The sequence below is a fragment of the Rosa rugosa genome, chromosome 4 (assembly GCF_958449725.1).
Source record: "Rosa rugosa chromosome 4, drRosRugo1.1, whole genome shotgun sequence".
Lineage (NCBI taxonomy): Eukaryota > Viridiplantae > Streptophyta > Magnoliopsida > Rosales > Rosaceae > Rosa > Rosa rugosa.
Window position 1 is genome coordinate 50158196 of NC_084823.1, and position 17682 is coordinate 50175877.

The window sequence follows — 17682 nt, forward strand, 5'->3', positions numbered from 1 at the left end:
GCGCGAAGATTTGTCTGTGTTTCGTTCGTTAATTCTATTTTTTGTTTCTTTTTCGAAAAGCGTGAATTTCATCTTTTATTTGGTTCGATTTGCTATTTTCATGCTTATAAATTTGTTGTGCTAAGTTAGATCTTTTTCGTTGTGCTAAGTTTGTGTGGTTCTGTTGTAGAACAGTTCGATCCGTTTCGGTATTTGTGAAGTGTCTATTGGCCCCCAATAGACCCATATTGGGGGACAATAGATGGTTTACAGAGCTGCTTTTTTTCTTTTTTGATACTCTTAGTCTTTAATGAAGGTCAGAAATAGTTGTTTATAGTAACTTTTTTCTGTTCTGTGAAGTTATTTTGGTGTTCCAGACTCCTCTATTGGGAGGCAATATGTGTCTATTGGGGCCCAATAGTGGTTTGATTTTGTTTTGTTTTTTGTTTTTTATACAGGAATATGGATGGTTCTTTGGCTGTTAAGTGCACTCATACTGGACAAAGTTTCATGTTTTGTATTAATCAATATATGAGCTATGCTCATTTGTTAGAATACATTTGTGAACGGTTCAGTTTTTCTGCAACTGATGGTATTGAGCTTCATTATTCCCTTCCTGGATGTTCTATATTTTTTCTTCGCAATGATGACGATTTCCAGATGCTGTTTAGCGGTGCCAAGATTTACAAGTTGGATTGTGTTGATATTACAGTGTTGAAGAACAATGGAAGTTGCAGCAAAAATGCTTCTGTTTCATTTGAAGATAGCTGCTCCGGTATTGTGGATGAAGATGATTACCTCACTGAGGCATTTAGGACTGAAGTTCAAAAGTGTTACTTGTCGAATGAGTGGGCTAGTTACATTCAATGTGTAGGGCAGAAATTTCGTGGCGGTTCCCCCGAGTTCCGAGAGAAGCTTAGAAAATATGCTGTTGAAGTTGGGTTCAGCTTTGTGTTTATTAGAAACGATTGGGATAGAATTCATGCGGTTTGTTCCAATTGGGGAACCGAAGGATGTGATTGGAATGTCCGTGGTTATGTATCCCCTGCAAATGGATGCTTTATAATTGGTGATTTGAACAATGTGCACTCTTGCAAAGGTGTTCTTCGGAAGCAAAAACATGAGCTTTTGGGATCAAAAATTGTCAAGACATGTATTGAAGAGGACATTAGCTATAACTTATCATTGAAGTCAAGGGAAATTATCAGCAAGTTCAAGTCAGCTTATGGGTTTGATATATCGTACAAGGTTGCTTGGAAAGCAAAGCAGAAGGCTAGGGAAATGATTTATGGTTCTGAGGCTGATTCGTTTAACAAGTTAACATGGTATAGGGATGCTGTATTTGAGACTAACCCGGGATCTTCGTTTGTTTTGGAAGTTGATCCATCGAGCAATCGGTTTCAGAGGCTTTTCCTAGCTTATGCAGGCTGTGTTAAAGGCTTTGAATTCTGTCTTCCCGTCTTGTTTGTCGATGAGACTTTTGGGAAGAGTGTCTACAAGGGGCAGATACTTTGTGCAACTGGAAAGAATGGAAATCATGGTACTTTTCTCATTTCTAAGATCTTTTATTTGTATGTTTGTTGAAAATGTAGAGCGGCACACTCCCGTTGGCGGTGCAGCGGCACACTGCAATCATGTATTGGCCCCCAATAGACATATATTGCCCCCCAATACATGTTTATTTTCTTATGATTTATTTCCCCTTTCTATTTTTTTTATGTTTATTATTGTTTTTTTATTCTTTTTTTTGTTGATAATGTGGAGCGGTACGCTCCCGTTGGCGGTGCAGTGGCATGCTGCTATCATGTACTGCCTCCCAATAGACATGTATTGGCCCCCAATAGACTTACTCTTTTTTTCTGTTTGCAGGTTTCTTTCCTCTTGCAATGTGTGTCTGCGATTCTGAGACTGATGCTATTGGTCCTTTTTCTTCCAACACTTGAAGAGCTTGCTGGAACCTCAAGGTAGATTAATTACGTTTATTAGTGATCGTGGTGTTGGACTGTTGAGTGCTTTTGACAAGATATTTCCTGGTAATCCTCATCTTTTCTGTTACAAGCACTTGGTGCATAACCTTATGACTAAATACAACGGTAAAGGGTCTTCTGTTTTGAAAGATGATGTTAAAAAGAAGTTTTTTGAGTTGGCATATTCATTCACTGAAAAGGAATATCGTTTTCATTTAAGAGAGTTGAGAGAAGTTGGTGGTGTTGATATTATAGATTCATTTCTTGCTGATTTGCATGTTCAAAATTGGTGCCGCGCATTTTTCCCTGGATGCCGTTATGGAATTATGGCTAATAGTGTAGCTGAATCTTTTAATGCTTGGTTTGCTGTTGAGCGTGAGATGCCAGTATACACTATGCTTGATCAGACTCGGATTAGGGTGATGCAGATGATGGGTGAGAGGAGAGACGAGGCTCAACTTTGGACCTCGCGACTTACTCCTGTTATGGAGGGTCGTTTGAAAGAAGGTATGGAGAAAGCTTGCCGTTTCAATGTTCATTACTCCCATACAAATGTTTATGAAGTGAGATCAAAGTATTCTTATGTTGTGGACCTTGGAACTGTTTCTTGCTCGTGTAAAAAATGGGCGATTAACTGCTTTCCTTGCTGCCATGGTCTTGCTGCAATTCAAGCTGCCTCATTGGATGTTTATGCTTTTATAGATAAGCATTTTCATGTTGATTATTGCCAGAAGTGCTATGATTTTCCAATTTATCCAATTTCCAACGTTGATATGGCTTCTTCGGAATATTCTAGCAGTGGCTTCATACTTCCTCCAAATGTAAAGAGGCCTCCTGGGAGGCCTAGGCTCAAGAGGTTCAAGTCTAGAGGAGAGTGTGAAAAGAAGCTCATTCGTTGCAGTCGATGTGGCAAAATGGGACAGCACAACAAGAAGACCTGCACTGAACCTATTTGAATGTAAATTTGTCAATTGTTTTAGCATTCTGACTGGTTGTATTGGGGGGCAGTACTAGGCTACTGGGGGGCAATAGATGATTTTATCGAGGGTTAGTTTAACATTTTTTGCTGTCAAAGATTATTGACATTGATTGGTCCTTCAATTTTATTGCTGACTGATAAATTGATTAAGTTTTTCAAGATCTTGTATTGAGATTTTTTCCGGTTGCTCTATCCATTTTTATTTCATTTTAGCATGTCTTTTTCTGAGTTGCAAGTCTTTCCAATGGGTTGTGAAAGCTAACTGACCCTACAAACGTCTATTGGGAGGCAATAGACTATTGCCCCCCAATAGAACTTGAGTTTTGGAGGCTTGAAGTTCAACAAGTGTGGAATTTTTACACCTGCATATTTCCAATGTAGTTTGATGTCCTACTATTTTATTTCTGGCCCTCTATACAAGTTTTATTGGGGGCCAATAGATGTCTATTGCCCCCTAATAGAACCTGGTTTCTGAGGGCTAAATGCACAGGTATGTAATATGGGCCTGTATTTTAAATATTGACATGTGATATGCTAAACAGTAGAAACTGGAAACAAATTCTTTCAACTTAACAGAAAATATATTGAAAAGCTTTCAAATCATCCCAAAGTAGTATTAATATTCCAAAATTTACATTTTCTAGCTTTGTGTGTTTCCTACAGTAAGTGCAGCTTCTTGATGGTATCTTTCAACACTCCAACGACATTCCTCCATTGCAAACCTCTCAAGAATTGTTTTCCTCATGTCATCTGCTTTCTTCTTGTTCGGTGGCACTCCGTGAACTATGCTTTCCATGAAATAGAGCATAAAAGGCCCACAGTCCCCCCTGTAAATCATGAATTAAACTTAGTGATCCTCAACAAAGTACTTATTGCCCCACAATAGGCATGTATTGGCCCCCAATAGACTGAAAACTTGGCACAAATGTAATAATTAAATTTTCATTTTTCACATCATAAACAAATATTAAAGCATTTTGAAGCACTTACGATGAGGTTTTCTGCTGAGGGCAGTTGAAGTCTTCTACAAGCTTGTAGTCCTGTTCACCTATATGATTATCCAAGATCCACCTTCTGACCTCTTTCTCTCTTTCGGTCATTTCTTCAACCTCAGTGATAAGTTCTCCTTGAGCGTCCTCACCTTTACACTTTTCTCTTGTGTTGTCTTGATCCTGGCTGTTAGTGTCAAATTTTCTGGCTGTCATGTTCACATCACGGATGAACCTCCTTATGTGCTTTACCTGTTTGATACAGATATATGAAGCATCAATAGACATTCTAAATTTGACCAGAGTTGAAAAATAAACACATTGTTTTGATATTATTACTTACCACCCAGTTTGCGTTGGTGTAGTGGTGATTATCTTTTGTCCATTCCTTCTTTGGAGGCAGCATAGAGTTCATGTGAACAAAGCGTTTTTTCTCATTGTCGATGATAAGCAGTGTGTAGTGCTGGCTGTAGCAATGGTGGATCGGGATGAGCACCTTGGGGTAGCTGAAGTTACTCCACAGTTGTTCAATTAGAAATAACTCTATTTCAATCACATGGCCTTTGAAGTCGTCTTTCAAAAGGCTCTTTCCTTCTTTCTTGAAGTCTGCCAGTTTATTTTCATGTTGAATAGCGTAGTACTGTACAGGAAATAGACACATATTAAATCATTCAATTGTTATAGACACGCTGCTATTTTTGCTTCATTACTTACCGCTGCTTCAATGTCCAGCAATCCAATTTGAGTCTTCTTTTCTTTCAGTTCATTCTGTAATATTTCAGTGTAAGCCTTGATCACCTGCAATCGTTTAATTTGTTAGTATTATATATGTGAAGTTCAGCACCTATATTGCCCCCCAATAGTCACATATTGGGGACCAATATATGCCTATTGGGGGGCAATAGGTGACTATTGGGGACCAAAAAAAACAAAAATTTAAAACTTACACTAATATCCAAATCTTCCTCTTGGATGATAATCTTCATGTCTCTCCTTTGAAGGAATGGATGGATTTCAAAACTTTTTAATTAGTGCGGAATAAGTTTAACAATTAAACTACTAACTAAACATAAAATTCATTCCTTTAACCCATGATCTTGGCTTATTGTGATATGTATATAAACAAAGCATGCATAGTAAGGAATAACAAAGAGGGAGTTTATGTTCTACTCACCCTTGGAGCGTGATTTTAATCCGATCTAAGTGAACCACCAAAGTTCCTCTCCTTGATCTCTCCTTGTGTGTGTTTCCTCCACCTTGAAGCACCTTGAATTAAGAACTCCTTCTTGTACTCCTTCTTGTGCTTGTAATCTCCTCCTTGATGTAACAAGTAAAGCCACAAAAATATATGGCCTCTAAGGATCTTCACCAAGTGAATCAAGAGATGAAGAAAGATGAAAGAAAAGAAGAAATTATGCAAGTGTTCTTCTTTCCTTTAATTTCTGAAAAATGGACCAAGAGAGAACTCTCTTTCTCTCTCTCTAATCTGAAAATCATGGTGTAGAGATGCTACCATTATTATGTCTATGCTTTCACTTTTATATAATAGGAAATAACTCCAATTACTAAAAGAAAATATTGACTTTCATAAAGCCAATATTTTGGCTGGTCCATACATGTTATTGGGCACTAAAAATGTGTCTTGGGCTTTCATTTAAATCTCATTTAGTGAAGCCCAAGTCCACACCAAAAACCCGACAATCGTTTAGGCCCAATAGGTTCGGTTTTACCCGAAAATCCTAATTATGTTCAAATAATAAATCTAATTAATTATTTGCTCATAACCAACTCTGTTTAATCTTCTTCATATACAATCTCAAGGATCCACTTATATGGTGTGCGATCTCTTAGGTTCTAATTAACAAGGCAGTGAAGTTTATAGAAACCATTCTATTTTGTTTACGAATTTTTGATTCTCCCTTATTATTAGGATAATAAATGTTTATTAATCCTCGGGGACTTCACAAGTCATGAGTGACGTCTTGCAACATATCATGACTACCCTAGTTAATGTAGAATGACAAAGAACCTATTCAATTGGAATTACAATACAATACGGTCCTTCTCTAACACGATGTTCTAAATCACATCATCGGGGTATGGAATTGATATGTCAATCCCCTAATGTGATTTTCATTCTTATGTGATTCTTAGAATGTGATTAAAAACTCCTTTTTAAATCTCATTCAATGCTTTGGCCAAAGACTCATTGAATCACATCTTTGAACATACACCTTATTTACTTAAGGATAGAGATTCCTTGTTGTACACTAACATGTCTCCATGACCGAATTGATTATACCAATGAATGCATCTATTATATCCATTAAGGGACACAATATTATTGCATCATCAAGAGATAATCCATTCACTCATAAGACAACTATGGTGTCTCAGGTCAAAGGACTAATTTGCATTATTGCAATTTAGAGTTCAAGTTTGACATGTAAGTAAGACTCCATACGAGAACTCTAATGATCGCGTTCAGTGTACTCTCTAAGTTAAGAGCACCCACATACTTGTATTAGTGTCTCTACACAAATGACAAGAGACATATCATCCTCCATATTGAGCATACATAGTATGTGCTAGTCTTTCCGGATTATCAATGTCCAAGTGATAATCCTATGACTAGGAACCTTTTAGGATAAGAGTGTGAAAGAGTAAAGGTCTCACACATCTAACTCTTTAGATTACTTTCTCTTTAACTCATATTCCTTGGACCTTGTTCAATCAAATATTATATATAAGCAATGAACAATAAACTTGCCCTTTTGAATAATAATAATTACAATAATAATTACATTAAAATGATTGTTTTAGGACACAATTCCTTCATCCTTGTTACCCCTATTATGCCATTTCTACTTGTCCATTAGGTATATCCTATTATGCCATTTCTTCATGTCTCTCCTTGTGTCAATCAATCTCCAGAAAGCACTTAGAGTGCATTTCTGTTGCCTGCACTCGATCTTTGCATTTTCTTTTGTATCTTCTTTCTTCTTCCTTCCCCCTTTCTTTGGCTTTTTCTCTTTTGTCTTTGACTTTTCCATTTTAATCTTCTTTTTCGTTGTCTGTTCATCCTTGTCATAGTTAACTGTTGTCTTTTCTTACTCCTTTGACTTCTTGTCTGGACATAGAACCTTTGTGTCGTTTCTCTGTCATCATCATCATCTTCTTCTTCTTCTTATTCTTCTTCTTCTCCTTCTTCTTCTCGTTCTCCTTCTCCTACTACTTCTTCATCTGTTTCTTCTTCTACTTCTTCTTCTGTTTCCGCCTGTTCTTCTGTTTCTTCATCTTCAGTAGAAGTTTCTTCTTCTCTTCTAGATTTCTTCTTATTCTTTAATTATGTCAGCCTTTGCTGAAGTGTTTTCCGTTTTGTTTCTTCCTTATCTTCTTCAGAGCTGGAACTGACTTGTGGTCATTTTGTTCTTGCCATTCTGATCATAAACAAAAAAATAAAAAATCATTAATAATGATCAACACCTCAACTATTGAACTTCAGTAAACATCTATTGCCCCCCAATAGGCATGTATTGGCCCCCAGTAGATGATTCTGTTATGGGCAATAGTCATGTAAAGGTCCCCAATAGACATCTACTGCACATAACAGAAGCTTCTATTGTCCGAATAAACATGTCTATTGGGACAATAGACATGTATTGGCCCCCAATAGGCATCTACTTCCCCACAACAGAAGCTTTTGTTGAGGGCCAATACATGCCTATTGGGGGTCAATACATGCCTATTGGGGCCAAATACATGCCTATTAGGGGCATATACATGTCAATTGTGACAATAGACATGTCCATTATGCAATATACATGTATTGGGGGGCAATACATGCCTATTGGGGCCAAATACATGCCTATTAGGGGCATATACATGTCTATTGTGACAATAGACATGTCCATTATGCAATATACATGTATTAGGGGGCAATAGACATGTATTGGCCCCCAATAGGCATCTACTTCACCACAACATGAAAAGTCGCCAGATTTGAAACCGAAACCCTAGATTTTTCAGATTTTGAAACATGAATAATTCTATTCTTGTCATTTACCCACTCGATTAACCAAACCTAGGCTACGAACAAGTTCAATCTCAACAGAAAGGAAAAGAATATGAAACGGAAAAGAGATTTTCACTCACTTTCTATCAATACAGAAGCCGGAGAATGTTGAAGCACCGCCGGAGTTGGTCTAGATAGCACTTTTCATTGAGCCAAATAAAATTATTTTGGCGTGACCAATGTGTCATTATTTTATCTACTATGTCATGTAGACTTATCTACATACTTTACATTATTGTATAATACAACAATAATTGCAAACTTTCCTAACGAGGAAGTTATAATTTATCGCATATCTGCGAGTTGTCACTTTAATAAGACAATTCTCCCGTCATTAGGGGAGAAATATTATGAAAAACGATATGAATTGGTGTGTGATATTTATCCACCATGTCTTATTATTATCTTAAGAAAAAGTCTCAATCAATTACGAGAAATTGAGAAAGTGACACTTATTAAAGACAAGTTTTTGACCTAAAAATTGGTTTGGGCTCGCCACCCACTAATGGATTTCCAATCCAAATTTTTTGCACACATATTTTGCGAATGGTCAAACTAGATGGTCTTCCCGCCGTTAGGGGGAGGAAACACTATTGTAACGGCGTGCATTATGTGGGATATATCCACCAAGTCCAATGTTTTAATCTCCCTATAAGGGAAGATTATACAAGCCCTATAACACTCGTTATGAGGTTATACAAAGATCCACATTCTTTAATTAATTTGTCCTTGAGAGACAATAAATGCCCTAAAAGAGGCATGGGTACCTGATATGAATAAGCTTATTATAGCTAATGCATGCATATATTTTGAATGTGTAATAGATCTCTAATTGATGATATCTCATCTATAGTAGCGCTACTAAAAATTATCAAGGGTTGTATACTATACCACGTTTCGCTGTGTCGACAAACTATAAAATTGTCCAAATTGGAAAGAGTCAATTCCAATGAATTTAAATATTGTAAACGTGATGATATACTTGGACTTTATCTACCCTAAAAATTACAAAGGGTGTACTTAAGTGAATTGAAATCACTATGACACAATTCTCTTTATAGAGACATGAGCTTATCATTCTTCTCCAAGCGACAACTTTTCTATAAGTACAGTGTTACATATAGCTATTATATTGACGAGAGGCTTATAGCAGGTTGTCATGATTATTATGAAAATCTTAAAGGCAAATTACTAAAAGCAAATCCCCAAATGTGTCATTATAAGCATGCATATTGCTTAATCAAATCCTTGACCGATTCATATTGCCCAAGGGCAAGTCCATGAATGAGTAAAAGAGCTTAAGGCTCACTCATGGAAACAAAAGGTCTAAAGTTTCATAGATACTCATTCATTTACAGTCAAAGTAACTTATTGCCTCAATGAGTACTATGACAAAACTAAGAAATCAAATTCGAATCATACTCATAATGTTGCAACATATTCTAACTTCCGCAAAGTTATGAATACATCTAGATCTCATATTGAGCCTATATGAAATTATCAATTACACTAATTGATATTTATGGCTAAGTATGCCATACTTAAATTTCAATGCTCGGAATATTGAATAAAGGTAAATGTGTCAATTATTGTTCCTTTATATTGTTATTCTTTGCTAATATCTTTATTTATAATTTGAGCATATGAAATTGGTTCTACTCTAATCAAGTCAGGTAAGATTCATTAAGAACATCATAGTTTTATTGGTATTACCCTAACCTTCGCAGGAATTGCAATTCATGATGAGTCCCCTTTTATGCAAAGCACACATAGTCTCACCTATGTGATCGACACACCATATCCAATATACATGGTGCATGTATTTTATTGCATACATGATTGAAGCTTGCAAAAATCAGGGGGAGATTCTCATCAGGGGAGCATTCAAAATTATGCTACCTAGGACATATGCGTGTTGTACTCTTTTTCTCCTTCGACCAGGGTTGTTTTTGTCCCACTGGGTTTTTGTTGCCTGGCAAGGTTTTTGACGAGGCAACATTAAGCGCGTCCAACACCATATCATTTAGTGGTGGACATCCAAGGGGGAGTGTTATAAATATTATATAAATGTGGTTGTCCACTGTAAATACTCATTAGTTATGTCCTTATGATGTAAACATTACTCCTATATAAAGGGGTCTAATGAGAATGAAATACACACTTCTACCTCCTCCTACATTTTGTTTCTCTATTCTATCTCTCTCTTATTCTCTAGTTTATAACAATTGTCACTTATTTTGGATCAATATATAATTTTTTTCAAAAGAGAAAGGAAATTACAAACAAAAACCACGAGAGCAACCTAGACCTAAGGAGTCAAACAAAAAAAATTGGCAGCAGTAAGGGCTGGGAACAAGACCAAGCAGAAGTGTTGCTGGTGTGTCTTAGTTTTGCAAGAGCATTCGCCAAGAAGTTCGCCTCGTGCATATTTCCGGAAAGAGATTATCTGAAGCTGGCGGGAGAGCAGCCGAATGTCATAGATAATTGGTTTAACTCGCCATGGGACATGAGTTCGACCAGCCAAAGCATCAAGCAACAGTTTGGAATCTCCTTCAACCTCAAGAGAGGAGAAGCCATGGAGTTAGGTTGCAAGTAAGCCAGCTCTAAGAGCAAGACCCTCCGCCAAAAGTAACAGGACCCGCCCCAGATTTCACCCTGAAATCCGAAGTGGCCCTGGGGGGCCCACTTTAGAAGAAATTCTACCAAAAATTTGGCGGAACTTCCCCTAAAAGTAGGCTACTCAAAACCTGTAGGAAAACATTTACACTTCTAAATCATCCATCCTTAATCTTCTGGAGCCATCTGCTCCCCAAATCACAACTCCAATTTCACAAATATTGTTAATGTCTAAAAGTTCGGCGGTAGCTGAACCTTTGTTAACGCTGATCCGGTGGGCGGATCGATACTTATGGTGTTCTCAAAGCCTCCGCTACCTGCCAAGTAAAATACAAAGGGCGTCAGAGGGAGACCGCGCTGGGCGGTCTTCAACTCTCCGATGCCTAAGTTAGTCAATGTATTTATGTTGACAAAGTAACAGTAGGTAAAGTATTGAATGCGTCCTTAATGAGGAGAGAGGAGAGGACCTTTTATAGGTGAGGAAGAGGTTGATCTTCTCTTTGTTTTCGATGTGGGACTGATATGCTTCAATTCCCAGTTTCAGAAGCTTCTGATGCCATCTTGGCGCGGCGCGTGGCGGCGCGTTGGCGGCGATCTGGAGGTGGTCCGACGTTGGGGCTGTAGCCCGCCTGGCGGTGTGTCTGCATGTCATTCCTTTGGTTGGAATCAGTACCTTCGGCGGTACAATGAGCGTAGCCCGTTAGAGCTAATTATGCTTGCAAATGTACATGTATGTACAAGTCCCCCAAGTCCCCAGTCAAGGAGGGCAATCTTGGTTGGGGAGTTGTTCGGCGGTTTGAAGCGTTTTCTTCCGCTAGACTTGCAAGAGCATAATTAGCGTCAGTGCGTTGTCAACCGTTGGTTTTATCGAGCAAACGCTTTATACCCTTTCGGGTGGGCCCCTGCTAGGCCCCCCAGGGAGTCCCCCACTCCCCGGCTAAGATAGACCTCCGGATGGTCGGAAAATTGTTTGTTGAGGGGGAGCTGCACGGAGCAGAGGGTGTTGGGTAGCGAGCCCAAGCTTTAAGACCCAAATGACGGGGGTCAACGTGCCTGATCAAGGTCGTCGTAGACTGTTGACAAGTCCCCGTGTCCCGTAGGGACGGTCTGACGGTAACGCCGCGTGGCGGTCGTTGTCAGAGTGAGGCGTGGCCTCGGGATTCGCCGTTTGGCGGATATCCCCCCGCTAAATGCAGTAAGAAGCGGCGCCCGGTAGGCGTGCCTAGCGGTATTTTGTAGAGCGATAGTGCTGAACAACATACGCAGCTAGCAAGCTGAAAAGGAGGTTCCGCTAGATGTTCATAGCGGACGATGCCCAGCTTGCAGGATGGCAAGGGAGAAGTTCCGCTGGCGGGGTTTCGCTCAGTGGAGACTCCGTCACTTGGCAGAGGATAAGTGAGAAGTTCCGCTGGCTGGGTTTCGCTCAGCGGAAACTTCGTCACTTGGCAGATGACAAGTGAGAAGTTCCGCTGGCGGGGTTTCGCTCAGCGGAGACTTCGTCACTTAGCAGAGGATAAGTGAGAAGTTCCGCTGGCGGGGTTTCGCTCAGCGGAGACTTCGTCACTTGGCAGAGGATAAGTGAGAAGTTCCGCTGGCTGGGTTTCGCTCAGCGGAAACTTCGTCACTTGGCAGATGACAAGTGAGAAGTTCCGCTGGCGGGGTTTCGCTCAGCGGAGACTTCGTCACTTAGCAGAGGATAAGTGAGAAGTTCCGCTGGCGGGGTTTCGCTCAGCGGAGACTTCGTCACTTGGCAGAGGATAAGTGAGAAGTTCCGCTGGCTGGGTTTCGCTCAGCGGAAACTTCGTCACTTGGCAGATGACAAGTGAGAAGTTCCGCTGGCGGGGTTTCGCTCAGCGGAGACTTCGTCACTTAGCAGAGGATAAGTGAGAAGTTCCGCTGGCGGGGTTTCGCTCAGCGGAGACTTCGTCACTTGGCAGAGGATAAGTGAGAAGTTCCGCTGGCTGGGTTTCGCTCAGCGGAAACTTCGTCACTTGGCAGATGACAAGTGAGAAGTTCCGCTGGCGGGGTTTCGCTCAGCAGAGACTTCGTCACTTAGCAGAGGATAAGTGAGAAGTTCCGCTGGCGGGGTTTCGCTCAGCGGAGACTTCGTCACTTGGCAGATGACAAGTGAGAAGTTCCGCTGGCGGGGTTTCGCTCAGCGGAGACTTCGTCACTTAGCAGAGGATAAGTGAGAAGTTCCGCTGGCGGGGTTTCGCTCAGCGGAGACTTCGTCACTTGGCAGAGGCTAAGTGAGAAGTTCCGCTGGCTTGGTTTCGCTCAGCGGAAACTTCGTCACTTGGCAGATGACAAGTGAGAAGTTCCGCTGGCGGGGTTTCGCTCAGCGGAGACTTCGTCACTTAGCAGAGGATAAGTGAGAAGTTCCGCTGGCGGGGTTTCGCTCAGCGGAGACTTCGGACGATTGGGGAATTCTGCCCAAATGGTTGCTCCCACCGGACGCTTCGTCTGGTGGTGGTTGACACGTGTTGAACCCGTAGAGGGTTAGCGTGTGCAGGCCTGTCCCCTAAGCGTAGCCGTCTTCTCGCCATTAATGATAGTAATGATGGATTTCGTAACCGAGGCGACGCCTCGGTTAATCGGGAGAGTAAGTGAAAAGTGGTGACACGTGTACGGCTGGTGTGTGATGTTGTATTTTAGCGGACGGCCTAGAACGCGTTGATGTTGACATAAAAGGGGGGGAACCTTAGCGAGATTTGACACTTTGTGAAAACTTCAAACCCGAGTCGTCGTCTTCAAGCTCTCTGCGATTTGCGAATAGAGTTCTGCAGGGCGAAAGCTGTGGAGTCACCGGGTCTTGGGAACGAGGTTTCAATTGGTGAGGACAAGCGCTTGCAATCACAGCAAGGGTTTCATCAGTAAGGTTGGTTCTCTGAATCTTATCCCTGTTCCACTAAATTTCTATGTATTTGTTGTTGTCAGTTTTCTGGGTTTTGTGAAATTGGGGTGTTCTGAGTGTGTAAAGTGGGTTTTGGGGGATGGGTTTTGGTGTTTTTGACAGTCGGGATTTCTGGGTTTGCTAGATGGTCGAATCTGGGTTCAGTGTTTATTGGTTATTTGTTCTTGTTTTTTGTGATTTCTGGGTAAACTGTGACTCATGTTTTTGTCGATACTGACGTAAGAATAGGCTAGATCTGTGTTTGTGCTAACTGGTGTGGGTTTTAGGGTTTGGGATGGCTAACGTCATAGAGATATCGAGCAGTGAGGATTCCGGGTCTGACGTGTCGTTCAGCGCGGCGGATAGGATATTTATTGACTCGTTGCGTCCGTCTGCCCATGCAGGAACCTCACTGCCGGAACCGCTAGAGGTTGAGCCGCTACAGACCATACCTTGGGTAATAGCCATGGGTCATACGTCACGTTCGGAGAGCTCTAAGGCGGGTGAGGTGGCGGCGGCCAAAGCTAGGCGCGACGAGCGCTTGGCGAGCAACAGTGCCGCCAGCGGATCCGCTGGGGATGAGGAAACAGCGGGGGAAGACGCTGAGTCCGCGTGGTTCCTCCGGGATGGCACCCCCGTCGACGAGGCGGGAGGGCGGATGACTCTCGCCGCTGTTGGCAAGATGAAGCGGACGTTCCGGCTGCCGGGCTCTGTTAAGCTGCGCCCGCCGACTGCGGATGAGAAAGCGTCAATTCTCCCGGTGGGATTTGCGGCCGTTCACGAAGCGATACTCCGCCAAGGAGTGACATTACCGCTGGTGCCGAATCTGCAAATCCTGGTGTGTGAATTCGGCCTTTCGTTGGTCAGGTTTGTCCCAACATGTGGCGCCTGCTGCTGGCGATGAACTCCTTGTGGCGGTTGTCCGGGTGCGAGGGGCCTACCGTGGCGGAAGTGCTTCACTTCTACGAACTGGTGTACGTGAAGCGCCAGGGTTGCAGAGGGCAAGTGAACCTGAGCCGCCGTCAGGGAGCGCCGAAGTTGATAGAAAACCTAAGGGATTCAATGTCCTATTGGCGGGGGACCTTCTGTGTCGCCACGGAGGGATGGGAGTACCAGGCTGGAGCGAACGAAGAAGGGCCGACGTTTAGGATTAAGTCGGAATTCCAACCTATCCGAGGTTGGTAACCAATTTCCGCTGGCAGTAGCCGGCGGGGTTTCTATCTTGAAGGCTCTGTACTCTTGCTAATGTAATTGTGTTTGTGCAGCGGGACTGCGGTACAACCTAACGCGGGAGGAGGAGTGTCGCATTGCTCGTATCAGAGGCTGTTGGCGGAACCGGAACCTGCTGGACTTCAGACTTCTGACTGGCTGGGAGTTGCTAGTCGACCAGAAACTTACTCGCTCCGTTGGTAAGAAATTTCCGTCAGACCGATGTTTCGTTTGTAATTAGTCGAGACTGACTGGCTTATGTTTATTTTCCCAGAAACTCCGCCAGGAAATAAGTCGAGTCGCGACGCTTTCGAAAAAGCAATGGACCGCGCCGAGGTGGACAATTATCTGGAGACCATGTACGCCGAAGGGCTGGCAGCCCAACAGACGCTGGTAAACCCCGAGACACTGGCGCTGAGCCAGTCAGAGGTTCCGGTAGTGCTGCCAATGCCACACCACTCCCATCTTGGTGAGGATGGCCTGCCGGTAGTGCAGGCGGGGGTCCCAGCGGCTGGCGGGAAGAAGGGAGGCGCTGCGGCTGGGCAGCAGAAAGATCGGATGCCCGCCAACAGGCGTGGCCCCCAAAAGGAAAAGGCGGTGCCGCCGGCGGATACTGTCATTGCAGCAAGGGAGGAACCGCCGGTGAGGGTGACAAAGACTGCCGCCGGGAACCAGAGGGCGCCGGAGAGAAAACGTCGGCAGGCTGACTCCCCTGACGAGGAAGAGGGGGAGGACGTGGAGGTGATCGGCTCGCGCCAACAGAAGAGGGCCCGAGGAGCTCCGTCGAAGACTGCTGTGGTGGAGGGAGAAGAGCCCGCCGCCAACGAGCTAGACTCGTTTGCCGAGTACGCACCGTTCATGACAGATGGGGAGCGGGAGTTTCTCTTCCACCTATGCGAACGGCTAGGGTTCGGCGGCCTAGCGGGTATCTCACGCCCGACAGCAATTGACCAATCGCCCTTCAACTTGGCGTTTGGGCAAATATCGGTGGGACTGTACGACATGTTTGCGGCGGCGTCGAAGCAGCCCATGGTCGAGGGGGAGTTGCGGGAGGAAATTCAAAGTCTCCAGAGGGAGTTGGCGGAGGGTAAGGAGAAGCTGGCAGAGGCAGAGCGGCGTCTGACTAAGGCAGAGAGTGACCTTGCCGATGCCCGCGGTAAGCTCCGCGTGGCCATCGAGCGTGACTTGGAGAGGAATGACCGCGTCTCCAAGTTGGAGCGGGACGTTGCGTTGCTGGAGGAGCGGATTGCCGCCAAGGACAAAAAACTTATTATCGTACAGCGGGAGTCCGCCGCCAGGGTGACGGAGTTGAAGCGGTTAGAAGGTGAGGTTGCTCGCCTGAGAGCTGAAGGGAATACCGCTGCGGCGGCCGCTGTCGAGGCATTCAAGCGGTCTGCGGAGTTTAAGAAGGCGATGACTGAGTCGGCGAAGGCCGGGGCCCTGGCAAACATAGATATGCTGAAGCGGAAGGGTGCCATCGACTTCGCCAAAGCGTCGCAGCCGGATGCGCCGCCAACCAGGAGTACGCCGTCGGAGAAAACTGTCGTGGCAGCTCCAGTGGGAGGCGCTCGGTCAGGGAGCGGGGAAAGTGGTGCACATCCGGCGGAAGACTCCCAGCAGACTCGCAACCCCACCCCATCGGAGGTGTCGCGCGCTGGTTTCTTGGCGGCGCACTCCCGTGCGGATGGTACCATAGAGACCCCAAGTCCGACAGCGCGAGGGTCCGATCAGACGAGTCGAACGGTCGTGCGGCCGCCCGCCGGAGCAGAAGATGCCGAAGAGCACCCCTGAGGCCAGTTGGACCGTTCTAGATTTTGCAACTTCCCTATTTCCTTTGTAGCCGTTGAGGCATATCATTTTGTAATGTTTTGCTGAATAATATGAAATTCTGAGTTTATGTTTGCCCCATGTGTTTGTACCGTTAGTACTTTGAGTTACATTTTTCTTTTGTCAATCAATGACACATTAAAGGAATTAAAATTGGTCCATGTGCACCTCGTAGCGGACGAGGTCCGCTGATGATCGCTGGCGTTGCCAGTTGCCCTCAGTGCTAGACTTGGTAACAATGGTTTGAATAATTCCTCGTTTCATTGATAGCTGATTGATCAGCGTACAAAAGTGGGGTAGTACCCGTCGGGTAGCTTCCCTTAGCTAAATATTAAACAAAAATTTAGCTAAGTCAAGATGCTCCTGGGTAGCGGTCTGACTATTTGTAGTAATAGTGAAGGTGTTCAGTATTCCAAGGGTGGGCCGATTTGACGCCATCCTTGTCCATTAAGTAGAAGGTGCCTGGGCTCACGACTTCCACAATGTTGTATGGGCCTTCCCAAGTTGGGCGGAGCTTTGTCGGAGGTGGAATGACTTCTTTCATTACCCAGTCCCCCAGTTGGAGGTTCCGGGCTTTGACTCTTGCGTTATAGAAACGCGATACCAGCCTTTTGTTTTGCAAGTTGCGCAAATGGGCCTTGAGTCTTTTCTCTTCTAGGAGGTCCCTATCCAGATTGATGCCGTCGCCGTTGGTGTCGGGGCAGTAGCCCTCGACCCTAGCGGTAGGCTGAGTTACTTCAATAGGGAGGACCGCCTCTGCGCCGAACATCATGCAGAAAGGAGTTTCGCCGGTGGCGGTAGTTGGAGTTGTCCGGATGGCCCATAGGACTTCTGGAAGCTTCTCCGCCCATAAACCCTTGGCGCTGTCGAGCTTCTTTTTTAGCAGCTTCTTGATTATCTTGTTTGCTGCTTCGACCTGGCCGTTGGTTTGGGGATGGGCGACAGATGCAAAACTTAGCTTGGTGCCCAAGTTGGCGGTGAACGATATGAGTTCCTTGTTGTTGAACTGTGTACCGTTGTCTGTAATGATTGTGTGCGGGACACCATAGCGGCAATAGATGTTCTTCCAGAGGAAGCGAATGACCTTGGCGGTAGTAATTGCCGTTAGTGGCTCCGCCTCTATCCATTTACTGTTGTAGTCGATGGCT

The 17682-nt window shown here is 43.9% G+C and overlaps 2 protein-coding genes across 2 annotated transcripts; both read left to right on the forward strand.

Moving 5' to 3' along the window:
• Nucleotides 1-441: 441 nt before the first annotated feature.
• Nucleotides 442-1922, forward strand: LOC133744967 (uncharacterized). The gene is made up of 2 exons (XM_062172981.1): nt 442-1519; nt 1849-1922. The coding sequence occupies exons 1-2, from the start codon at nt 442-444 to the stop codon at nt 1920-1922; spliced, it is 1152 nt and encodes a 383-aa protein (XP_062028965.1).
• Nucleotides 1923-2056: 134 nt separating this feature from the next.
• LOC133744968 (uncharacterized) lies at nt 2057-2902 on the forward strand. Its single transcript, XM_062172982.1, has one exon. The coding sequence runs from the start codon at nt 2057-2059 to the stop codon at nt 2900-2902; it is 846 nt and encodes a 281-aa protein (XP_062028966.1).
• Nucleotides 2903-17682: the final 14780 nt, after the last annotated feature.